The sequence below is a fragment of the Trachemys scripta genome, chromosome 1 (genome assembly GCF_013100865.1).
Source record: "Trachemys scripta elegans isolate TJP31775 chromosome 1, CAS_Tse_1.0, whole genome shotgun sequence".
Classification (NCBI taxonomy): Eukaryota; Metazoa; Chordata; order Testudines; family Emydidae; genus Trachemys; species Trachemys scripta.
Window position 1 is genome coordinate 100,143,969 of NC_048298.1, and position 26,390 is coordinate 100,170,358.

At 41.1% G+C, this 26,390-nt stretch overlaps 1 protein-coding gene across 4 annotated transcripts in view; it reads left to right on the plus strand.

The window, feature by feature from the left end:
- The window catches only part of KIAA1549 (KIAA1549 ortholog), a 202,226-nt gene that overhangs the window by 116,519 nt on the left and 59,317 nt on the right, over window positions 1–26,390 (plus strand). For all 4 annotated transcript variants that reach the window (XM_034779017.1, XM_034779036.1, XM_034779027.1 and 1 more), the window contains exons 6-9: window positions 684–867; window positions 10,891–10,950; window positions 12,810–12,955; window positions 23,156–23,333. In XM_034779017.1, coding sequence (XP_034634908.1) covers window positions 684–867; window positions 10,891–10,950; window positions 12,810–12,955; window positions 23,156–23,333 — 568 coding nt within the window. The remainder of the gene's footprint in view (window positions 1–683; window positions 868–10,890; window positions 10,951–12,809; window positions 12,956–23,155; window positions 23,334–26,390) is intronic.

The window sequence follows — 26,390 nt, forward strand, 5'->3', positions numbered from 1 at the left end:
AAACTAAAATCAATAAAAATTGTTTAAACGGTATAAATTCATAAACAAAGTAAATAGTATCTAATCACCATAAAAATAAAATAACTTATTTGTGTTTAAGTACAATATGTCTTTAAAGTGAAGAATATATGCAAAATATTATATAATATAGCTACTAGGTGAAGTTCTGGGGGAAAGATCTATGGAAGCACATTTTGAGGTCTGATTGCACTTTGTTTCCACACGTCTTTGGCTCTGGTAGTGCAGGGCATAGTGGATTTTGACAGGACAGCTCTCTTTCCACAGTGTTCATTTACCTTACATTGAGAGTCTCTTCTTATCTGTTCCACATAGGTAAGGTATCCACACAAGCTTTTTTTGTGGATAGCTTTTGTTTTGCTGTGTTTGACTTTATTGTGGACATTTTCTTCAGTCGTTTTCTGGATGGCACCTTTCACATCAGCATGGATTGTAACACAATTTAAAGAATAAATCTTGGAAGGGAAATAGTGTAAGGTAACTCTATGTCCTTGTTGAGACAGTGTGGCTGAATCTGTCTGAAATGGATGTTACGCAACAATCTTGTAAAGCATCCCACTTTATATTCTTATTTAAAAAAAAAAAAAAAAAAAGGCAGGAGAGGGAGGGAGCAGAAGTGCTGGTGTTTTTGCTGTTCCTGACCTGTTCTAGCTTTGTCTTTTCAGATACTGAATATAACTCTGAGCAAGCCTCGTGTGGCATTTCGGCAGGGGCCTGTGAACATTGTCTTTGCCATTCAGGATACATATGGATTCTTGAATGGATCTGAAATCAGTGAGCTGCTGAGGAACCTGTCTGTGGTGGAGTTCAGTTTCTACTTGGGCTTTCCTGTGCAGCAAATTGCCGAACGTGAGTACTTCATGTCACTAAGGCTGCAGAAGATTGGTTTTGTGTGGTGTTCTCTACAGTTTCATAGTAATGTTCCATATAAGTGTAAACATTAGTTAATTTCCTTAGCTTCTAATTTGGTCTTTCTATGCAAATCTGTACAACAGTGCCTTTGGTCACATAAACTGTCCCTGTGCAACAGTAGCTGAACTTAATCACTAACTCTAGTATTGGTTCAATCTGTAATTTGCAAGAGGAGGAGGAGACGAAATCAGAACACTTGTCCACAGGCAGCTAAAACTTCTGTTTTGTTTGTGAGACAATACAATGAGATTCTCTCATATTCTGGGCTTGTGGTCTCAATCTCTCAAATAAATTAAAATGAATTATTGTTGCTGCATTAATTGTCTGAAAGCATTTCTCTTCACTCATTTGCTTGGTTTTAGTATGTCTTACTCTCACTTAATCCTATAGTTCTTAGTTTTGTATGCCTTTTAACCCAAATTTTAAAATGCTAGTACCCCAACAAGTCTGTGATTGTCAAGAAGGTCAGAGAGTATGTCATAATTTATTTCAAATTGAGCTACATAATATGGACTATATCTTTTTAGCTTGAAAACTGTATCTGATCACACAGAATAATCCTAGATTAGTTCTCTATCAGTCCAGTCTGCTGTTACATGCTCATTGTCACTGTGTCCATGTAGAGGAGCAGACTCACCCCTGCGGCGCCTCCTGCTGGTCTCTCAGGGAATTAGCTCGATTTCCAACCTGGAGTGCCCTCTGCAGGCCAGTGATCCACCTTGTCACTGGTCCCATGTCCCTCCCAGAACCCTGGTGCTCCTTGCTCTGGGTGCTGCCCCCTGGCAGTACCCACACACTCTGGGTGTCCCCCCCAGGGGATCCCCTCACCCACTAACCCAACCTTGTCTCAGTGTAAGGCTACTGCCAGTCACCATCTAGCCCCACTCCCTGGGGCAGACTGCAGTACCAGCCACTCATCATAGGCAAGGTTGGGTTTGGACCTGCTGCCTTTGCCTACCTCTGGGCTGCCCTCTGCAACCCCCAGTACCTGTTGGCCCAATGCTAGGCCACAGCCTGGGGCTTTCCAGGCTGGAGCTCCTCTGCCTTTCCCCAGCCCTGCTCCACTCAAGTACCCTGTCACAAGCTCCCTGCAGTCAGGCCTTTCTCTCTCTGAATGCAGAGGGTGAGTGTTTCCTTGCTCCTGGCTCAAGCCTTTATAGGGCCAGCTGGGCTCTGATTGGGGCGTGGCCCAGCTGCAGCTGCTTCCCCCAATCAGCTCAGGTCCTTCCTTCCACAGCCCCAGCCCCCAGCAGGGCTGGCTTTAATCCTTCCCAGGCAGGAGCAGGTGACCACCCCGCTACAGTCCATGAATATGTTTTGTTTCTGGCCCTGCATCAAGCTTGTAGAGAATAGGGGCTGGTAAGCTTCTGTATTTGGGCCATTCATTTATATTTGCATCAAATCCTTTACAATATGTTAGTGGGCTGGTTTGTTTTGATTAATTTCGTCACTGGAAACCCATGTCCTGTTGCGTCAGTGCTACAAGACAATGAAATGAGAACAGGATTTCTACCTAGAGCAAGACATCCTGAAAGGCATGGTGCCTGGTGGTTAAAAACCTTATACAACATCCAACTGTGCTATCCTTTGTTTTGGATTGTATGGTATGTACGTGTAATTTTAAAGACAGCCTTGTCAGCTCTGTGGGGCAGGGACTGTCTGATCGGGTACGTCTACCCATGAAACATACCCGGCAACAGAGAGTTTCAGAACCCCAGTCAGTTGCCCTGGGCTCTGAGACTCTCTGCTGCGAGTCTTTTTTGCTGTATAGCTGTACCCTTTGTGCATGCGTTCATGTGTGTATGTACAATGCCTAGCACAATGAGACTGCTCCTTGATTGGGGCCGCTAGGTGCTACTGTAATTCAAATAAAAAATAATAATGCGGATGTGGCAAGGCAATGTTTCTTGACCTGGGGTTTGTGGGAGGATTTTAGGGTGGGTCTCAAGCAGGGCCAGTATTAGGGGGTAGGAAGCAGGGCAATTGCCTGGGGCCCCATGAAGCTAATTTACATGTTTCAGCCCCACATAGGATGAAGCCCCGAGCCCCAGGCAGGGCTGCTGAAGCTCTGAGCCCCGTGCTTAAGGTTGGGGGGAGGCACCATTTTTTTTTTTTTTAAGTCCAAAGCAAAATGGTTGAGAAACACTGATATAGGGCATTCTCCATTTCCTCCTCGCTGAGTACCTGTGGAAAGTGGTCCAGTAGTTGGTTCTCTTTTTTTCACCAGGTCACTGTGTAGAGTCAGAACGTCAAAACCATGTGCATGATCATTGCTTTAGCCTGTTGAATCTGGTATCCCGACATAGAATGGCAGATTCAAGCATACAGATCAGATTTTTCTGCAGCTTTGTCTCAGACACAGAAGAATTTACCCCTGCACATTTGCCATCCCTAAAGATTTGTGACCCAAGGGCCAAGATACCTTCCATTGCTGAGAATTCCAGCATTGGATTCTGTAGCCTGTGCAAAGGCTCAGACACCAAGAGATTTTTCCCCTCTTGCACAGGAAGAGAGACTTAGTCACGGTGTTAAGTAAATCATAAAATTCAATGTGATCACAAATTTGCCTGTCTTGAAGTCTTTAAGAGTAGCTCTAACTTGAGCTGCATCAGCCCTTGACTCCATTTGTGGAGTGTGTTCCAAGTGGGGGACAGCCAATTGATATTTTTATATCACTGCCTTCAGTGATCTGACCTAACTAGCAATTCACTGTATTTGATGTCTACTGCTAAATAGCACAACATTTGCCTCAAAGGCCTCAGTACGGGTTTGGATTTGCCAGTGTCTTTTGGGGACTGGAGTAGTCAAATTTGAAGATGTCTTTAAAAATAAATTCAGACTTTTTAAAATAGATATAATCAGCTTTGAGTCCAGAATATAACAGGATCAAGGATGCGGGTGATGCTGTGCACAACAACATGAGAAATATCTTGTCTAAACTTGGCCGGTTCAGGATTTGAACAGCTCATATTCACCGCAGTTCTGTCCAAACAGTTCTGTCCAAACAGCAACCAGTTTTGATTTGAACTTTTCAGCTTTGATCCCCATGGCTCCTAAAGTTGTTATTATTCTTTGTGTGATATCGTTAACTGTCCCATGTTCCAAGTCTGCTGTGTCAGCAAAGAGACTGCAAAGCTTTTCACCCTGCACAAATCTGATGCCCTCTGATTCTTCTCAGCTATGGGTCTGGCAGTGAATCCCTCAGCAAGCACAATAATAAACCTAGCTTGCGTGCATTTCTGAGCAATCTCCCTCAGCGTATGTCTACACTGCAATTAAAAATCTGCTTGACTGGGCACATGTCACCTCAGGACAGGATGCATAGATAAAGTTTCCTGACACCTTAAATGACTGCTTCTTGGAGCAGCTAGTCCTGGAACCAGCAAGAGAAGAGGCAATTCTAGATTTAGTCCTGAGTGGAGCACAGGATCTGATCCAAGAGGTGAATATAGCTGAACTGCTTGGTAATAGTGACCATAACACAATAAAATTTAACATCCCTGTTGGGAGGGGGGAGACCAAAGCAGCCAACCACAGTAACCTTTAATTTCAGAAAAGGAGACTACACTAAAATGAGGAAGTTAGTTAAGCAGAAATTAAAAGTGAAATCCCTGCAAGCTGCATGGAAACTTTTTAATGACACCACAATAGAGGCTCAATTTAAATGTATACCCCAAATTAAAAAACATAGATTCATAGATTCATAGATTCTAGGACTGGAAGGGACCTCGAGAGGTCATCGAGTCCAGTCCCCTGCCCGCATGGCAGGACCAAATACTGTCTAGACCATCCCTGATAGACATTTATCTAACCTACTCTTAAATATCTCCAGAGATGGAGATTCCACGACCTCCCTAGGCAATTTATTCCAGTGTTTAACCACCCTGACAGTTAGGAACTTTTTCCTAATGTTCAACCTAGACCTCCCTTGCTGCAGTTTAAACCCATTGCTTCTTGTTCTATCCTTAGAGGCTAAGGTGAACAAGTTTTCTCCCTCCTCCTTATGACACCCTTTTAAATACCTGAAAACTGCTATCATGTCCCCTCTCAGTCTTCTCTTTTCCAAACTAAACAAACCCAGTTCTTTCAGCCTTCCTTCATAGGTCATGTTCTCAAGACCTTTAATCATTCTTGTTGCTCTTCTCTGGACCCTTTCCAATTTCTCCACATCTTTTTTAAAATGCGGTGCCCAGAACTGGACACAATACTACAGCTGAGGCCTAACCAGAGCAGAGTAGAGCGGAAGAATGACTTCTCGTGTCTTGCTCACAACACACCTGTTAATATATCCCAGAATCATGTTTGCTTTTTTTGCAACAGCATCGCACTGTTGACTCATATTTAGCTTGTGGTCCACTATAACCCCTAGATCCCTTTCTGCCATACTCCTTCCTAGACAGTCTCTTCCCATTCTGTAAGTGTGAAACTGATTTTTTCTTCCTAAGTGGAGCACTTTGCATTTGTCTTTGTTAAACTTCATCCTGTTTAACTCAGACCATTTCTCCAATTTGTCCAGATCATTTTGAATTATGACCCTGTTCTCCAAAGCAGTTGCAATCCCTCCCAGTTTGGTATCATCCGCAAACTTAATAAGCGTACTTTCTATGCCAATATCTAAGTCGTTGATGAAGATATTGAACAGAGCCGGTCCCAAAACAGACCCCTGCGGTACCCCACTCGTTATGCCTTTCCAGCAGGATTGGGAACCATTAATAACAACTCTCTGAGTACGGTTATCCAGCCAGTTATGCACCCACCTTATAGTAGCCCCATCTAAATTGTATTTGCCTAGTTTATCGATAAGAATATCATGCGAGACCGTATCAAATGCCTTACTAAAGTCTAGGTATACCACATCCACAGCTTCACCCTTATCCACAAGGCTCGTTAGCCTATCAAAGAAAGCTATCAGATTGGTTTGACATGATTTGTTCTTCACAAATCCATGCTGGCTGTTCCCTATCACCTTACCACCTTCCAAGTGTTTGCAGTTCGGAAGCAGGGGTGGAGCACTGCCTGCTGCCAGAAGTAACCAGCTGCCAGTGTCCACCCTGAGCCATCTCCTCCTCCACCAGTGGTGTATCAGCAGTCCTGTGAACTGGGACAGCTACCTCAGTTTAGTTGCAAGCAAGCAAGTTGACATTGATTCAAACTAAGGAAAATCTAATATTATATTATAACTCAAACTGTTGGGCATGATTAAATTAAACTTTTGACAGCCTGAATATGAATAACTGTGTCTGGAAAAAGAAATTTGTTATGCCCAGTCTTTGTCTATTTTAGATCATCTTCTATATAAAAACCTTTTACTGGAGACAGTTCATAAAGCTTAAACAGAATGCAAATGCTTGCGGGATAGTCCTAACGCAGTACATGGTTAGGTTATAAGGTACTTAAGGATGTTTTGCCAATCTTAACTTTCTTATTTTTAATAAAGGTTCTGTATGCACAATGGAGGGAGGGTTCTGTGCAAGAATAATGGCAGTGGGATTGGCTAAGGGTGGGAGATGCCAGCTTTTTTCTTTTTTTCTCTTTTCTTTCAAGGTACTAAAGAGTGCTAGGCAATTTTAACATCTTAGCTCTACTAAAATATTGTGTCTGTTATTTCATTTTCCCTCCTTTCTGTCCATTTGTTTTTCCTTGCCCATGTGTTTACATTTAATTTCTCATATTAGAAACTGATTCAGGCAGAGATTTTACTACACATTTGCACAGTGCTTTGCACAAAGAGAGCCCAACTTAATCAAGGCTTCTAGGGTGCTACTGAAATACCAATAATTAATAAGAGAGTATGTTTTATAATCTGGATTGACAAGGATCTTGTGCATGGTGGATTGCTATGAAGACAATTATAGTGTTATCATTATCATAGTGTGCTGTTGCCAGTCCCAGGCATCCAAAAATCAGGAATCAAGCCCCACCAAAAAATCATGAGTTTCTTTTTAAAATAATAAACTCTAGGCTCTTTTTCTTTGCTCTTTGGCTTCTGAACCTTTAAGGATCACTCTCTTCAATTTTCAGGCTTTATTCTGCAGGAATATACTTCTTGTTTTGAATGCAAGCGCTGAGATTCTCATGCATTCACATGATTCCAGCAGCTGGGACTCTGAACAGCAAATATCATGAGACTTGCCATAAAATCTTGAAAGTGGGCAACACTGATAGTGCTGTATGTTCCATAAAAGGTACACTGTGTCAAATGAAAGGCTCCATGTTCCAAAGAGAGTGCAGTCTTAAAGGCATGAAAGGGTACAGGACAATATGATACAATACAGTACGAGATGAAACAACATGGCTAGTAGGTTTCAGCGAACAAGTTGGCTTTTGAATTTAAGTGAGTCGATTATTCCAACCCCTCCTCCCCGGTACAAAAAAGTTCAAGAAAAGCCTGTTTGATTAAAGAACTGTTTTTAATTTCCCCTTTCCAGTTCAGTTCTGGTTTGTAAACTTACTGGACTCCTGATAAATAGCCCAATGGTGCACTAATATAAATCAATGAGATGTATCAGGTCACTTCTTTGAATTCTCCACATTCTGTCCATTTTTTATTATTTAATCCTCCACATTTCTGCAGAACGGTGGATGTTTTAGTAAGACCATTGGTTTCTCTGCCTATTTTCATAAAAAGCACAGCTGATAACTTCCAGAACCCCATATATTGGGCGATTTATTTTGTTTGGAGACAGATCACTCTACTGGATGGCTTAAGGGAGAGGTTAAAGAGTGAAGAATCGTTTTAGGAGTAGTTTAAAAATGGTCTATATAACGTATGGTTTATGACTTCAGTTCTTTCTATGTAAATGTTCCCCAAATCGTGGTATCTAACCTGAGACATGTCTTGCTCAGTAAGATGTTGCTAATCAATACAAAGTATCATTAAAAACTGAAGGAAAGTGAAAAGGCAATTGAGTAAAGTTTTTCTGGGGCTCTTTAACAAATCTCCCGTGGAAACTATTAAAATCACAATGGTTATTGGATTCTAAAGGAAATGCAATTTTTAATTAGAATAGTAGAATCCAGTGCTGACTAGAGAGGGGAAAGGGTGAATGAAGGTGCACCCAAAGCCCTGAGAGGGGGAGATTGGGAGATCGTAGTATGGAGAAAGGGTTGCACACAGAGCCCCTGGTATGAGGGAGGGGGCGTGTACAAAGAACAGAAATTACATTTGGGTTATTCAGTACTTCTTATGGGTGTCAGGTGCATTTAAATACCAGCCCATATTATATTGCACGTAGGTGTACTATGTTCTGTTTTTGCATTTTACAATTCATTACCTAGATCATGCCAAAAAAGCAAGCGGCCTCTACAAAGGCTGAGTAGCAATGGGAACATTGTCAATGTGAAACTCCTTCTGAGCGTGAAACGCAGTGGCAAGTTGGACAAAGCTCAGCTGTACTGGTGCAGTGTTTTAAGTGTAGACCTGCCCTACACGTTCCCGATCCTTTCATGCGCTCTTTGCCAAGCTTTCAGCCCAGGACTGCACGGCTGAAAGATTAGAGCACTTCTCCCGCTGTACCATCAAGAGCAGATGCTCAAGGATTTTTTTTTTTAAAGTTTTTAGTTCAGTTAATTCTATATGAAATTTCTTAGGCATACAGGAATTTGCATACATTAAATCATTTTCAAGCACTAATTAGAAAAAAGAGTATATCATATTGAGTGTCAAAGCACAACTGTTACCTTGCTTAAAAAAAAGGAAGTAATTAAACACTCTTAACAGTTCAACATTTTATTGCCATTGGCAGATGGTTAATTATCTTGTGATCTTGCTTTTCCTGGGCTTTGGAAAACACCAGTGCAGCTGCAGTTTACACATTTTTTTGCCGGATGATATTTTTAGATTGAGGTAAATGAGTGCATTACCATAGTAAACCAATCTCCAACCTTCTAGCTATACTGAGCCATGTCCACTCATCCTTTGGTTTAGAAGGACCCTGCAGCAATATATATTTTTGTATAATATATAAATGTAAAACGTGTGGGGCGCTTCCTGTTTGTATATTGCAAGTGTAATTTTTAGAAATTTGTTATGTAATATCTCATTCAAATACATAAACGGCCATATTCTGATACCCTTACGCACATTGACCACTATTGTACTTCATAGTAGTGGCCCTATTGAAGTCTCAATAGCACGATTTGTGAAGCAAGATGCTACTAAACTGGAATAAGAGTATGTTGAATTTGATGTCAGTTTTTGGGCATAGTGCCATTTAATTTAAACAAGAAGAGAATAAAGAATAAATTATTTCACTCTAGAGAATGAAAATGCAGTGTCAAAAACCAAGGTTTAAAAAAAACAGGTGCTATATATCTAGAGGCTCTTCTGCTTTTGCGTTAGGGGAGAAAAGAGTGATCAGGTTTTTAATAGTAAAAATCACCAGATTCTGGAAGGTAACATATTTATGGAAACAACCTTAGTACACCTAGAAAGAGGTCTTAGCTAGCTAGTCTGCAAATAAGACACACTAAATAAATTGGAAAGTTAATAATTTTTTTGTTTCTTTGCCTACAATAGCAGGAATTGAACAAATTATAGGGTAATGGTTAAAACACAGAACTGGAAGTCAGGATATCTTGATTTTTGGTTTTGACTCACCTTGTGACCTTAGGCCAAATCTGTTTAATTTTGTGTGCCTCACTCTCCCCATCCTTAAAATGGGTTTTAAAAAAATGATCTTTGTTAAGCGTTTTAAGAACTTCAGATGATTCAGGGAAAACTTTGACAAAACTGCACCCCCCTTTACTTTCATGAAGTTTCAATCTCTTTTCAGGAAAACTAGTCCCAGCCTCTGTCTTTATCTATTCACCAGTGTCTCTTTACTTTGCTCCAATGGGAATCTGGGCTGAAATCCTGGCCCCACTGACGTTGATGGGAGTTTTTTCGTTAACTTTAATGAGACCATTAGATTTCACTCCTGAATCTTAGCGTTTCCAGGAGGCTAGTCATTTTGACAAAACGTGGGCTATTGAACAAAATAAAACCAAAATGTCACGGAATTCATTTATGATTTTCATAAATCCGATTTGATCTTCACAATGTTTAATGTATATTTTATTTTATTATGGGTTGGAATACAAAATAGGTACATTCAGTTTTCTCCTTTATACTTAAGTCTTAACTTTTCTACTTGGTTGCAGTCACAAAGAAATAGATGCTTTCTTCCTCAAAAAGCCATGAATGACTCACCCAGAGCAGCGGTTCTCAAGCTGTGAGTCGAGACCCTTAAGCGGGTCTCACAACCCCATTTTAATGGGGTCGCCAGGGCTGGCGTTAGACTTGTTGGGGCCAGGGCTGAAGCCAAAGGCTGAGCCCCACCATCCAGGGCTGAAGCTGAAGCCCAAGGGCTTCATCCTTGGGTGGCAGGGGTCAGGCTTCGGCTTCAGCCCCAGGCGGCTGGGCTCAGGTTACAACTCCCTAGCCCAGGGCAAAGCCCTCAAGCTTTGGCTTCTCCCCAGGGCGGCGGGGCTTGGGTTTTGACCCCATCGTACGGGGCGATGGGGCTCAGGCTTTGGTCCCTCTTCCCGGGGTCATGTAGTAGTTTTCGTTGTCAGAAGGGGGTCGCAGTGCAATGAAGTTTGAGAAACCATGAGTCATCCAGTGCACAGCCTGATCTTAGCATTCAAAAATCTCATCTTACATTAACGACAAATTAGCCAAACGGGCTTTGCTTACTATTTCTAGAAGCAAAGCTGTCAGGGTGGTATGTTAAATATTTCAGGTAATTAATCTGACCACTTTAGTCAGCTGTTTTTCATTCAGACATATGAACCAGAAAATATGTATCAAGAGCAATGTCTTTCTGTCTCTTATGTATAACACTAAGAGTTATATCAGCAAATAAGATGTTCATTGACTTAATGTGAATTATGAAACAGCCTCTTTTCTTGTTTTTGTGCTATTGAGTATACAGTTCTTACAGATGTTTTTTCCCCCATCCTATTTTTTTTCTCCCCCAGCCTTTCATTACCCTCAACTCAATGTGTCTCAATTGATGAAATCTTCCTGGGTGAGAACAGGTATGTAGACTATATAAGCATAGATAGCTGACACACCTTTCTTTTTTTAGCCGGCACCTAGATAACACATTAATAAATTTTGAAATCGCTTACGGTTTGAGGTAATAACTATATCCAGATCTGAATAAACTCCAAAGCAAATGAATGAATAACCTGGAACTGCTGAGAAATGCACTTGTGTAGAATGAACTGCAATTCCTTGTTTATTGGCTCAAAAATTGTTTTATATTTAGAATGCAGTTTATTCAAAGTGCAGGAACACAGCTCTGGTATACAGAGGGTGCTGTATACACTAACTGCCTTTTAAGTTGGACATTGCTTTTTTTTTAAGATTTTTTTTTTTTTAACTTTTAATACTTGATTTATTCATGGGACCTTACACCAAAGCACACACTATGCAACAGAATACAAGTAGATGTCAAACAATTTTAGGGACTGTAATGATGCAGTTCCATCCCATTTCATTTTTTTCCTCAATTAGTTTCCAGCAAATTGCTCTAGTCCAAGTCAGCTGATCTAATTTGCCCTGAATATAATCCTAAAACAGTGAGAGTTAGTGTTTTCTGTAACTATGCCCTTCTGGTGTGGAATACACTTCCTGCTATTATTTGTAATTCTCAATCTATTTGAATTTAAAAGAAGGTGAAAAAATTCTCTTGTCAAGTTTCCAGCATTTAATTGTTCTTGATCACTGATCGTTTATTTTGCTATTGAATTCTGAGATACTCCATTTGTGACTAGAGCCAGTAGAAAGATACCACTTATTTTTTGTGGGAAATTTCTTTGTGGGAAGGGGGGAATCTAAAATTTCCTGTGAAAGTTTTTTTTTGTTTGTTTTTCAGTGGAAAAACTGAAACAAAAAGCTAAAAACATTTGACTATTTGAAAATCGTTTTGGCTTAAAAAGAATTCAGAACTGAAACACGAGCATTTGTAGTGAAAACCAAATGAAAAAAATAAAATTTTAGCCAAAAATATTTTCTGAAAACTGAATTTCTGAGCTTTTGATCTGTTTTTTTCAACCAAAAAAAAAAGGAAAAATTTGACCAAAATGAAAATTTTCTAAATTTTCATCAAAAAAATGTTTCAACCAGCTCTGTTTGTGAGGGATATTTTTGATATATTAATTTCTGTTGCTGAGCGTGTCAGTCCAGCATCCTTCTTCACTAGAAATTTCAGAAGCAGGTAAATCCTTTTCCATGCACCTGTGATTGAGAAGTACAGTAGGCTAGTGCTAGTCACAGAGTCAGCTGCTTTTCTGTACATTAATGGACCCCTAACTCATGTTAACCAGTTTCTGTGCACCACTGCTCTCATAGGCTTAGGCTCAGGGCTGTCTGAAACAGGTGACAATACACTTTTCTACTTTCTGTTTCCTACCTGTTCTGCTATTTCTGTCCTATTTTTATATCCCCTATCCATGCCTACCCCGACTCTGTGACTGGTGAACACAAAGTATGGTTAACATTGAAAGCAGGTAAATCGGAATTGGTTATAACTTTGAATTCTTTACTCTCTGCTGCTTTTGTTTTAATATTTTCATATATTTAGCTTTTTTGGAGGCAGGAATGCCCCACGACTGCATTTGTTCTGGACCAGGCTACCCCACATGAAGTTCCAGCAATCACCTCAGCGTTTTTTTCTTTTAATTCCACTTCTTCCAAAGTCTTACATTGCAACTTGCAATCTCCAGCTGAGCTGGGACGGATTCCTGTGTGAATATTTCAATGCTATGCTTAAATAGTCCAGCAGAGGGCTTTAGAGAATGATTCAAGGCCTGCAATTGAAGTTGCATAAAAGACACTGAGAACTAATGCTTCTTACTAATTTGTTTGTTCTTGGGTTGCCCTTTTTATGTAGTTCTCTTGGGTGTTGTCAATCAGCGAATTCAGGAGGAAGTGTTTCAGGCTGGGATGGAGCGGAAACTGGCTCAGCTGTTAAATGAGGCTTTGACCGGAGGGCGAATATGGAAACGAGCCACGTTTGCAGGCAACAACATTGTGCAGGTACTAATAGATCAGAGGCTGGACGTGTGCTTGTGTGCACTCACGTGTGTGTGTAAAAGGGAATGAACTATTCAAACAGTAAATAATACCTACCACTATAAGGAAGGAGAGATGAAATGAAAGCCTCTAGTCCAGCTGCTGTATGTGACTGATACATAAATCATGTTGTGCAACTAACATTCTTTTCGCTGTCCTGCTGCCTTTTGAACTAATGACTGTGATAACAGTGAAAACAACAGGAGTGTTAACTGCTTATAAAGTAAGTGTTGTGATTTTAAAAACAATCCTCAGAAACAGCTCTTAAAAGCAGCCTATTTTAAGAACTGACTGAGTCCTTGATTTAGTTGAGGTGTCTTGCAAAGAGGAACAGCGCTCTTATGGATCTAAGTCTGCCCCCCCCCCCCTTTTGTGGTGGCCACACAGCTCTTAAAACGCTTCTAGGTACTCTGTCGTGTTTTGTAACAGTATATAAATATGAAATAGGATAACGCGCCTGAGTGCTGGCTGGCACTTATGCTGTGCAGCTAAGGGATCTTGTCAAACAGAATAACATAATACACTTTTTAACTGCCTGTTTGGTATGATATTCTCGGTCATTGAAGTTGCAGTGAAAGAAGAATTAACTGCACCAGCACCACATTTGGCATCCATGACAGCCCCTCCCATGCTATGATATCTGGGTGTTGATAGTTCTTAGTCTGTACCTTCATTGTGGCTGGTGGTGTTCACTTAGGCGAAAGCCACCTTCTGGCTGCAAAGATTTGAAAACTTAACCTTTTACTTAGATTTCTGGTTGTCACAGATGGTCCTTTATCAGCCAGATCAACAAACTGAAACCCAGTCTACCTTTTTAATGGGAAAGTTGTTTAAAAATAACTTTGCCAGCTAATCCATCAACAGTTGACCTCAGAGTTGCCATACAGGCAGTTCAGACCTATCATCTTCCTTTGGTATAACCCTGCAGTTTCCCCTCCTGTTTTAATTTCCAGATGTTTGAAGGTCTGGGGCTCAAAGAAGCATCTGTTCTAAGAGAAGTTTGTATTTTATTTCTTTTGCACTGCTGTGATTCACTGTGAATAAGGTGCCCTGTTTCAGATTTTTCATTCTCCCCATTGCACATGTTTATCCCTCTACCTCTTGATCTAAAATAAACCTTATGTCTTACCCACAAAGAGGCGATCATATTGAAAATACATACAGCTAGGCTGCATGTAAAAAGTTACTCTTTTATCCTTTACTGTAATTAACAACCATGTTGTTTACATGCACAGGTTTTAAGAGAAATTTCTTTCTAGCTATAGCATTGTATTTCACTGGGAGAGAACACAGAGCTTTACTCCCAGAGGTGACTGTATTTCTGCTATATTCTATGTGCCAGGTCTTAGGCCTGGTCTACACTTAAAAATTAGATCAGCGTAGCTACCTTGCTTAGGGCCAGCGGCACTGGAATAATTTGTAGAGTGGGGGTTGCTGAGAGCCGTTGAATCAAGCTGTAAACCCTGTATATGATGGAAACCACTTCAAGGCACGGGGTGCGGCAGCAGCACCCCTAGGACCAGCACCTGTGCTTAGGGCTGTGAAAAATTTTGTGTCCTGAGCACTGTAAGTTAGGTTGACCTAACCCTGGCGTAGATGTAGCTAGGTCAATGGAAGAATTCTTGCATTGACCTAGCTACCACCTCTTGGAGAGGTGGATTATCTACATTGATGGAAAAACCCCTCCACTGATGTAGGAAGCATCTGCACTAAGGCATTACAGCAGCACAGCTGCAGCAGCTGTATTGCAGATATGGCCCCAGTCACCAATAACTCTTCCTTTTTACTGCGTCATTGGCACAAAGTAGCTATCGAGCTTCCTTAACTGGGCAGCAGCTGAGGATTCCCCCAGTGGTGAGGGAGTACAACCTCCTACTGCATGCCACAACCTTTGCTTAGTTCCCTAAGGATACCAGCCTTTCATCACTCCTTTTTACCAAACTATACCATACCATCCCAACACTACACCAAACCGCCATAGCGAATTGTGTTCTGTGAGGGTAGTTTGGTGAATGGGTGTGTGGAGAAGAGAAAGTTGAAGGGGGAAGAGTTCAGGTTGTGGTATATGGTAATTGTGATAATGCTAAGACACATGCCTGTAGGTGAAGGAGGAGAGGGTATATATTGCCAAATGGCTTAACTTCTTATATCCTTGCTTTTGTGGGCTAGTGTCAGGTATGCAGTGTATGTAGCAACCCTGTCCTCTTCACAGTGAAGTTTTGTATACTTTATATATAATGCTTCCAACGGCCCTTTTGGTGCATAAGTGACACCTGTGCTCTGATACCTGTAGTCCCTTGTGTGTGTTGGCTGACAATTACCTATTTCATCTCCTGGATCAAGTTATTAACTATCAGAAAGTGACCACACTTTTGTAATTTTTCTTTTTTACACTCTGTTGTTTGCCAGTACCCATTTAGAAGACACACAGGGAAGAATCTTATGCCCCCACAAACACAACCGTTCATGTGTCTTCAACCAAATTTGGATTTACAGTCCTAGAGTGAGCATGGAATTATATAGTCTCTGCGCTATTTGACTAAGAATTCTGGAGCACATACTTTTAGCCTGCATGTAACTGAGTGTAAACATGAACATAAACATTTCTCTCCCTATCTGCAATATTTTTTCTTCTATAGGCAAAAGAGTATCTAGTACAGTGCACTATTTAAATAATGCGACTTGTCATTTAAGCAGGACTTGTGTTCTTCCCTTCCCAGCCCTCAGAACCACATATTAGACTGTGAAACTTCGCAGTGTTCCCACCAAAAATGATGAAGTTCTTTTAAGTTAGGCTGCCCTTTGCAGATAGGTAATATAATAAATGGAGATACACCTATCTCATAGAGCTGGAAGGGACCCCGAAAGGTCATTGAGTCCAGCCCCCTGCCTTCACTAGCAGGACCGAGTACTGATTTTGCCCCAGATCCCTAAGTGACCCTCCTCAAGGATTGAACTCACAAGCCTGGGTTTAGCAGGCCAATGCTCAAACCACTGAGCTATCCCTATTAATGTGGTAATAGGGTAACCTTGACTTTTGGGGGATCAGCAGCTGTTTTATTAAGGGAGTGACCATCTTTTCATAAGAATTGTTGTTCTCTCAGTGTTCGAAACATAGAACTACTGCACATGCTCCTTATCCTGCCTCTTGCAGCCACTCACTAACAGGATCTGCTAAAGCTGCAGAGTTTTAGTGCGTACAGTGGTGCTATAGGTTTGGCCTGTAATTGTTGAAGGCGAGGTAGCAGAAATGTAGGTGTAAGCCCAGATTCCTGACCCCAATGAAGCTACTCTGCACCATTACTTGAGGATTTTTTTGGTGTAAGGGCCTCCAGGTGGTGCAGAGCTGGTCTTGTGCCATCATGCCCAGCCCTGACATAGTGTGACACATGTCTGAAACCGGGTGGGTGGCTAGAGTGTTGTGGCATTCCAGTGGTCCATTGGCTGCACAATGGCCCCTGGGGCCATTTTGTAATTGTTGTAACATAGAACATCAAATTGTTTTCAAATTGTTGTAACATAGAACATCACCTCTCCCACCTAAGCTGAGGATATGAGGCATAGCAATCAATTCTCAACCGCAATAAACCTTTTAATTTTGCTGCAGCAGGTTCTGCAGGTTTCCCTGGATGAGACTGTGAACTGGTTTGGAGAAGTGTGTGTGTGTGTGTGTGTGTGTGTGTGTGTGCGCGTTCAGAGGACACCATGACACAAATAACAAAATTTCCAGTCTCTGCATGTTCTTTATTTTCAACCTTTCTCTTACACTGCAGGATAACAGCATGTGTTGCATAATGTCGTGTATTGTTCTGATAGCTCTTTTATAATACCAACCCACAATGGAGGGAAATAAGGGCACAGACTGCCAGTTGTACCAAATGGGGTGTTATTTTAGTCAGGAGGACATTTGTCCCCTGGAGACTAAACTGAGACCACCCATTCATTTCACTTGTGACAAGCCAGTTTAGAATTGAGGGTTCCTGAGGTGAAAGGCACTTTGTATTAAAACACAACACCACTGAGTGCTGTGGAAATTGAAGAGCTTGCGCTGAAAATGAGGCAATTGTTGATAAATGCTATCATAATAATTGTTTTCCTTTCCTATGCTGTGAAAGTAGAACTGGCACCATTGGGGGGAGGGGAGGCACATTTTTTCTTATATATTTATTGGAAAACATAACTGGGTAAAATCACTTCTTTATATCTAAACACTTTTGAACCTTTCATAAAAATAAGAGGTTTGGACTGACAGTGCCCAAATTCTCATCTTTTCTTTTCCCTTTCTCTCATCTGCATTGCTCATATGGTGGCACTCTCTGTTAGATAGACACCTAAAGCCATAGCTACACACAGGGTTTACAGCCTTACAGCGGCTTATTATACACAACACAATCCCATCTATGTTTATATGCAAATATTCCACAGAGAATTTCACCTTTTATAGCTTCTTCTTGCAAATGCAAGGCATACTCTGTAGGTTATATTACATCATGCAGACTTAGAGACACTTGACATTTTTATGAGTAGTCTGTCTTGTCAGCTCTCATGCACTTTTATGAGGAATGAGGCTGTTAAGTACGGTTTTAAAAAACCCCACCAGAAGCTCATATTAAAATAATACTTAATTTACTTTAGATTGAAATTATCTCTGCTTCTTTTGAGTGCTGTAGAGAACAAAAAGGTGAATCCTAGAAAAGAATGGCAATTAAGGCTGTGGCACAAAGTGACAAAAGCAGTGACGTTCTCAGTTAAAGGAAAACTACAGAAATTAAATAGCTCACATGGCTAATATTTAGTTATCTAAGAATCTGTATGAGAAAATAATTATTATATAGCAACCTTGATATTGATTGAGGTTACTTGGGATTTTTATGATTTTTAAATGGAAACTTTAAGAATTTCCACTGTCTGACCTTTTAGTTGGTCTAGTGACCACCCGCTAAATCGATCGCAGATCGCTCTCCCGTCGACTCCAGTACTCCACCGGAACGAGAAGTGTAAGGTAAGTCGACCGGAGAGCATCTCCCTTCGACACAGCGCAGTGTAGACACCGCCGTAAGTTGACCTAAGCTACATCGACTCCAGCTACATTATTCACGTAGCTGGAATTGCATAATTTAGGTTGAATTACCCGTGCAGTATAGACAAGGCCTGGTTTGATGAACCAGAGGTAGTTCACCAGACCTGTACTGGCAGCAGAGAGCCTGAGGGACCCATCCAGCACATGTGGGTGTTCCTGGCAGTGGTGTTTGGAGTGGATTTCTGAAGGGAACTATAGTGTTTCCACGTACCTTAGGCTTCCAGTAATACCTCAGCTAGAGATTAAGTCCTCAGGCTCCCCTCTGCCTATGACTGTTGGACAAACCCGTTCTGTTGTGGCAAACCAGATTTCCAGCTGGCAAGATAGAGGTGGTTTGCTGGCTGGGATAGCTGCTACAGGAACAGATTTGTAGCTGGCTCCTCATACAGATTTATTTACTAGTCCCTCCCAACATGACAATTGCAAAATCAGGGCCTAAATGCCAAATTGGATGAATACTTGATATTAGTCACAAATACTGCGACATGTAGACCCAGCAAGATTACTTAAGGGCACAGCTGCCATCATTTAAGCAGCACCAGTGTATTTCCTGGCTTTGCAGGTTTATGCAACAACTTACTCAAACCTAAGGTAGACTTTGTGTGTGTGTGTGTGTTTTGCTCATTTAACGTATGGTTCACGCTGTAATGTCTGCTAAGTAATCCAGACCCTGGAACAGCTTGACTTAATTGCATTGATGTTTAAATCCTATTTTTGATAAAGCAGAATCTCTTTTTGTTCTTTTTTCCTGTGGGATGTACATATTTCAAAAAGAGAAGTAATCCTGCTGTTTACTAACAAATTGGCAACTGATTATAGGATCTTTTGGCTTGCTGACATTTGGCAAATGCTTTCTGAGTTCCTCCACTACCTAGATTTTCCTACTGTAATTTATGTACTGGAATTGGTTACCAAGGCAACACTATTCACTGACCTATGGTACTCCTTTGGAAACATTTTTTTTAAATTAATTTTTACTGACACTGGAACACAGTTAAGCTTTTAGTCTGTAAAGGTTAAAGCACATGTCTAATATTAACCAAAAAGATGTGATTTATGCCAGCAGAAACAGAGTGAATTGCACTGACGAGGGTTTTTTTTTTTTTTAATGATTTAAATTCTTGCTTTTTTCATATGCTTTCTCTCCCTTCTCCTTCACCCTCAAAGCATAGATATAAAATGCTGGCTCTTGCTTCTTAACACGTGGAAGGCATCTTCATTTGTCTGGAAAACTGAATTTCTATGCATTTGGTGCTGTCTTTAGCACCTTAAAGGACAGACCTTTACAAATTATAAAACAAAAATAATTTGAAATTGTACAGAAGACCTCACTGGGAAAATAGTATGAGACCTACTACACATAAACTATATACATATATATACACTGTGGTCTATGCCTTGTACTATGAAATATATCTAAAATAATACTTTAAATGTAAACTGCTATGTAAGTGTAGAGAAATCCAGAGTTTTGCAGAAATGGGTATTAATTAACCCATTTTACAGATGTTGACTTGATAAAGTGTGCAGATGACCCAAAAATTGGGGGCGTGGTATATAATGAAGAGGACGGGGTCACTGATTCAGAGCAAATTAGATTGCTTGCTAAACTGGGCATAAGGAACCAATATGTGTTTATGCTAAATTTAAATGCATACATCTGGGAACAAAGAATGTAGACCATACTTAGGGATGGGCATCTCTATCCTGGGAAGATCTGGGGTCGTGGTGGATAATCTAGCTGAACATGAGCTCCTAGAGCAGTGGTTCTCAACCTATTTATCATTGTGGGCCACATATGCAGCCCACAAAGTATTACCTGGGCCACAGGTTGAGAGCCACAGTGCCCCCCCCCCAAGCCCCTATACCCGGTGCCCTCCACCCAGAGCCCCCTCCACAGAGTGGGGTCAGAAGCAGGGAGCTGGGCAGGGGGCAGGGACCCAGACCCTGCCATGTGGGGTCAGGCAGTGGCCTAGACCCTGGTGGCAGCCTGCAGCCCGCCGGGCAGCCACCGGCAGCCCAGAGCCTGCCAACGCGGCAGGGCAGCTTGGAGCGCGGAGCCCGCGGCCTTTAGCACACAGCTGAGCTGGGCCACAACTGTGTGCTAATTGGGCTGCATGCGGGCTGTTGCTTGAGAACCGCTGTCCTAGTGTAATCTTGATTAGTAGAGTGGTTATTTTATCCTGTATTTGGCACTGGTGCGACTGTTGCTGGAATAGTGAGTCCAGTTCTGTTGCTCACAGTTCAAGAACAGTGTTGATAAATTGGAGAGGGTTCAAAGAAGAGCCATAAGAGGATGAGCATGTTCTGGGTTGCAGCACGCCCTGGGCTGCCTGCAGCAGACAACGCCTGCCTGCCCATCCCCTGCTGACCGTGTCCGGACCCGGAGCTCACAGCCAGAGCAGCAGGCTGCCTTGTAAATCATTATATTAAAATTTGTACCATTATTTGCAAGCAACAGCTGGTGCGGGGTGGAAATTTGTCCTGTGGGTGACTTCCCAGCTAAGGTGCCCCATGGCTCGGTGGGTGGGATCACCCCTGCCGCTGACTGTCTGGAAGCAGGCATGGAGAGACATGTTCCCGATTGGGCAGCCACAGCAGGCCAGGTGGGGAGGGCCCTCTCCCCCTCCTATGCAATCTCTGCTACAGGGGCTCGAGTGTGACCTTCTCTGGCCTGGACAGCATCCCAGTGTTGAGCCCCACATGGGGCTCCTGCTGCCTACTGCACGGAGCTGGACTTGGAGCAACCCCCTCTGTCCCAGCTGCACCACCTCCAAAGTCACTGCAGCGCTGTGATATAATGCTGACCCTGCAGCTGTTTTGTGGGCCCAGCTCAGGCAATGCTTAAAGTAGGCAGAGTCGCGAGCGGTCACAGTCCTGGCAAAAAAGAATTAAAAGTAGAGTTGGATCACAAAGGGGTGCACTTGAAGTGCTTCCCTACCAAGTGCATGAACATTTATTTCAGCTGGAATTATCGAAGAGCTCCCTCCCCCCATACATGCTTTTTCCAGGTTAATTCCCCCCCCCCCAAGTATTATATATCATGGGCAATAGTACAATAGTATTGTATATTGTATGGATGCGGCCCACATAACACATAGAGAACTACATATGCGGCCCACAATGGTAAATAGGTTGAGAATCACTGAGTTATAGACTGCTCCTCAGCTGGCAGAAGAGTTGAGGGACAATGGGAGGGTATACTCTTTATGGGTTTCTTTTTTCAGTCTTTTTACTGAAAAGAAATCTGTCTCCTTTGTGTGTTAGAGCGTGAAATCTAAAGCGTATATTCATGATATAATTGCATCAGAGCCCAGTACACTGTTACGATAAAGGACTGTCAACGATTTCATCATAAACTTGATGTTCTGAGATGGAATGTTACAGCTGATACAACTGGTGTGAACTGGAATATTGCACTGCATTCCTTATAACAATTTGAATGTTTGGAAACTGGGGAGAGGAGACTAGTTGGCTTTGCTTTCATAAGCCCTGATCCTACAAACACTGATGCATGTGCTTAACTGTAAACATGTACACAAATGGTTAAAAGAGAATTCTGTGAGAGAACAATACTATTGCCCTACTGTTATGATTCTTTCCATATCGCATAACTTTGGTTCAGTCTTCCATAGAATCATTTCCAGCATTTATTTCACCTACTTTTAAACTGAATGCACCATGTAAATGGTTAATCCAAAGGTGATTAAAATTTATTAGATTTAATTTTACAAGAACAGAGTATTGAAGTTCTCATCTACAATTTAAATGTTCATTGATTAGAAGGTATCTACAGGGCTGCTTCAGAGAACACATATTTTTGATTAATGGCATTAAAGCTGCACTGAAGGAATGGCTTCTTAATGTGTTGTGTAAATTCTTGGCTTCCTGTAGGAAGGTTCGGTGCTCTAGATGTGCACAAGCAAAATGATTCATTTGAAGCAAATAGAAAGCCTGCCTATGCATATGGGTAACATCCACACAATTGGGTCTAAATCAGGTAAATGAAGTCAAAAACAATAAAGTGAAGCCAAAATAGGTGCTTTGGGAAGGGCAAGTGAAATCAAACCATAAGTGAAATCAAACCCACGGACCCTTAGAGTGTTACAAATTCCTGACATCACACTCCAACTGCATTGTAAAATTTAGCTGGGAATTAACTTTTTTATTTGGCACAAATCTGAATCACTAGAAGTCACTCCTACTCTCATTCCCACACCCAGAAATCTGTGCTATAGCGATACCAAAGTTGTTCAAGCCAAGAACTTCAGATCTGTGCTTGAACTGTTGTGTTGTGCAAAGGATTAGTTCATTGTAAATAATTGCCTCCTCAGTCACCAGGCAGTCATTTCTGTAGATTTATCCCTTTCCTGCAGCACTTGAATGTTGGCTTGTGTAATTAGGGCACTGATTTAACATTGCATTGATGTAATCATCCACTGGAATAGATGGAGTTTTCTCTTAATAATTAATTGTGATTATTAGTCCATTATTATTACTTATGAGGTGATGTCTTGAGTTTTACTTTGGGAGCAAATTATTATGGATTAATGATAAACACCTAGCAATCGGTTTATGATGTCCATTCTTGCTCAGTATTAACTAGAATGCTGCTAAAATCAGGGATATTTGCATGCTTAGAAATAGTGTAGAATTAGGTCTTATATTGTCTCTTTAGTACTTTCACAATCTTGGAGTTGTTTACACAACACATGTCTTTCTGCTGGGTGTCTCTGGCTACTGTCAATTTCCAGGTTTCGCAATGAGCGTTTAGTGGGGTACCATGTGTTCTGGTATGCCTGGTCTGATGGATATTAAGATTTCACCTTAGTGGCAACATGTTTTCTCACCATGATCTAATTTGGGGCTTTTTGCTCTTCCGTCCTCAGGGGTTAGTGACAGTGGCAATTCAAAAAGAAGCACTGATTCTCTCTAGTTAAAGCTGTTCTCATTGCCTTTCTTTTTGAGTGCAAACCCTTAAGCATAGTATTGTGCGAGGAAAGGGTTAAAAGATGAAATATGGGAGGACCTTGGAGGAAAAAATATTTTTATTTGAAGTTTAAAACATTCCTGTATCTCTTCAGATTGTCAACATGTCACGGCTAGTGGGTGCTGATCACGCTGTAGAACTGATCTATTTTGTGGAGGATCAAACTGGAGAGAGGCTCAGCGCTGTAAAATCTTCAGATCTGATTAACAGAGTTGACATCCAGAGAGCCGCCATCATTCTTGGATACCGCATTCAAGGCGCAGTTGCACAACGTAAGTCCCACCAACTCTGCATCACTATACCCCTGAAGAGAAAGGGGAGACATGACCATAGTTATGGAAATTTGGGGAATTCTCCAAGCAAACTATAATATGTATTATATCATCTCTGTAATGCATTAGAACTGTCTGTGTGGTGCCTGCTGTGAAAGAATCGTCCGCCAGTCAGAAATGGGACTTTAGAGGCCCTTTGTGCTGCTCCAGCCCCTTTAAGCACCATGAAGGAGCTGGAGCAGGGGTGAGGATCTCACCTGTGAATTTGCAAAAATGTATACTTGTGGGATGAAATATTCCATCTGTGTGAAATATGCAATTTACACATTACTCTTTTTACAATCCCCGTCCCCCCCCAAAAAGCAACAACAAAAAAAGCCACTTCTTGTTTGTGAGTGAAAGATGCAGTTACTGTGGGAAGGGGTTGTTTGGATCATATCAGCTGGGAGGCATAACTTGTGGCTTCTTTTCCTTGATTGAATGTCATAGATCTCATTTTTATTTACTGATCTACTAGTGATATGTCTGTAGTTTGACCTTGTCATCACCTGTTAATAAGGTTTCATTAACTAGATGTGCATGAGCATTAGTGTAGGAGATCCCTAGTACAACAACTCAATGAGAGTTGTGAGATGGGGAAATGAAATGGAAAATATTTACAGCCAAATGAAGCTAAGGTGCCATACATGAGAATTACTCTAAACTGTACACCCTGGTAAGGGGGAAAGGCTTAACATCTATAACATTTGTAATATAAACAATATAATATCTCTGACTAGATTTAAATCCATAATTTATTTATTTTCAGTGTAGGCAACACATAGAAACATAGGACACAGGACTGGAACGGGTCTCCTGGATCATTTAGTCCAGTCACCTCCTATCTCAGGCAATCACATCTCATAATCCAGTTCATAAATTTACCAAACTCCATTTAAAACTAGTTAGATTGTTTGCCCCCAGTACTCCTATTGGAACACAAGACTTTGCTGTATATAGATGAGAAGTGAGTGACACGATAGCACAAAGTCTTTTTGCTTTGGTAGCAATAGCTAGAATAGCCAGATATAATACAGCATGTGTCTGATCTACAAAGTCACTTGCAGAAAGATATTTATGAAAAAAATATGTTTGCCCAGTGAGGTAGTCATTATGAAAATATTAATGATTGGATCAAGTATGATTTTAAAATATTATTTCCCCTTTAGTTTAGTAGTTTAGGGTAACTCAGTTACCTTTTAAGCTTATTATGTTCTAGATTTATTAATGTAGTGTAATATTTGTTTGGGAAATATTCACAAAGTTGCAAGGATAAACCAGTATTGGGATGTTATTTAAGAACATAAGAACGGCCATATGGGGTCAAACCAAAGTTCCATCTAGCCCCATATCCTGTCTTCTGAAAGTGGCCAATGCTAGGTGCCCCAGAGGGAATGAACAGAAAAGGTAATCATCAAGTGATCCATCCCCTATCGCCCATTCCCAGTTTCTGGTAAACAGAGGTTAGAGATACCATCCCTGCCCATCCTGGCTAATAGCCATTGCTGGACCTATCCTCCATGAATTTATCTAGTTCTTTTTTTGAATCCTGTTATAGTCTTGGCCTTCACAACATCCTCTGGCAAGGAATTCTACAGATTGAGTGTGCCTTGTGTGAAAAAGTACTTCCTTTTGTTTCTTTTCAACCTGCTGCCTATTCATTTCATTTGGTGACCTCTAGTTCTTGTGTTATGAGAAGGAGTAAATGTCACTTCCTTATTTACTTTCTCCACATCAGACATGATTTTATAGACCTCTATCATATCCCCGCCTTAGTCGTCTCTTTTACAAGCTGAAAAGTCCCAGTTTTATTAATCTCTCCTCATATGGAAGCCATTCCATACCCCTAATCATTTTTGTTGCCCTTTTCTGAACATTTTCCAATTCCAATGTATCTTTTTTGAGATGGGGCAACCACATCTGCGCGCAGTATTCAAGATGTGGGTGTACCAGGGATTTATATAGAGGCAATATGATATTTTCTATCATATTATCTACCCCTTTCTTAATTATTCCCAACATTCTGTTTGCTTTTTTGACTCCCACTGTACATTGAGTGGATGTTTTAAAAAACTATCCACAATGACTCCAAGATCTCTTTCGTGAGTGGTAAAAGCTAATTTAGACACCATGATTTTATATGTATAGTTGGGATTATGTTTTCCAATGTGCATTACTTTGCATTTATCAACATTGTATTTCATCTGCCATTTTCTTGCCCAGTCAGCCTGTTTTCTGAGATCCTTTTGTAGCTCTTCGCAGTCTGCTTGGGATTTAACTCTCTTGAGTAGTTTTGTATCATCTGCAGATTTTGCCACCTCTCTGTTTATCCCTTTTTCCAGATCATTTATGAATATGCTGAATAGGACTGGGCCCAGTACTGACCACTGGGGGACACAACTATTTACATCTCTCCATTCTGAAAACTGACCATTTATTCCTACCCTTTGTTTCCTATCTTTTAATCAGTTACCAATCCATGAGAAGATCTTTCCTCTTATCCCATGACAGCTTACTTTCCTTAAGAGCCTTTGGTGAGGGACCTTGTCAAAGGCATTCTGAAAATCTAAGTATACTATATCCACTGGATCCCCCTTGTCCACATGCTTGTTGACCCCCTCGAAGAGTTCTAGTAGATTGGCGAGCCATGATTTCCCTTTACAAAAAAACATGTTGACTCTTCCCCAACAAATTAGTTCTTTACTGTAGTTTCAGTTTGTCCTGTACTGAAGTCAGGTTTACCGGCCTGTAATTGCCGGGATCACTTCTGGAGCCCTTTTTAAAAATTAGGGTCACATTAGCTATCGTCCAGTCATTTGGTACAGAAGCTGATTTAAATGATAGGTTACAAACTACAGTTAGTAGTTCTGCAATTTCACATTTGAGTTCCTTCAGAACTCTTGGGTGAATACCATCTGGTCCTGGTGACTTATTACTTTTTAGTTTATCAGTTTGTTCCAAAACTTCCTCTAATGACACCTCAATCTGGGACAGTTCCTCAGATTTGTCACCTAAAAA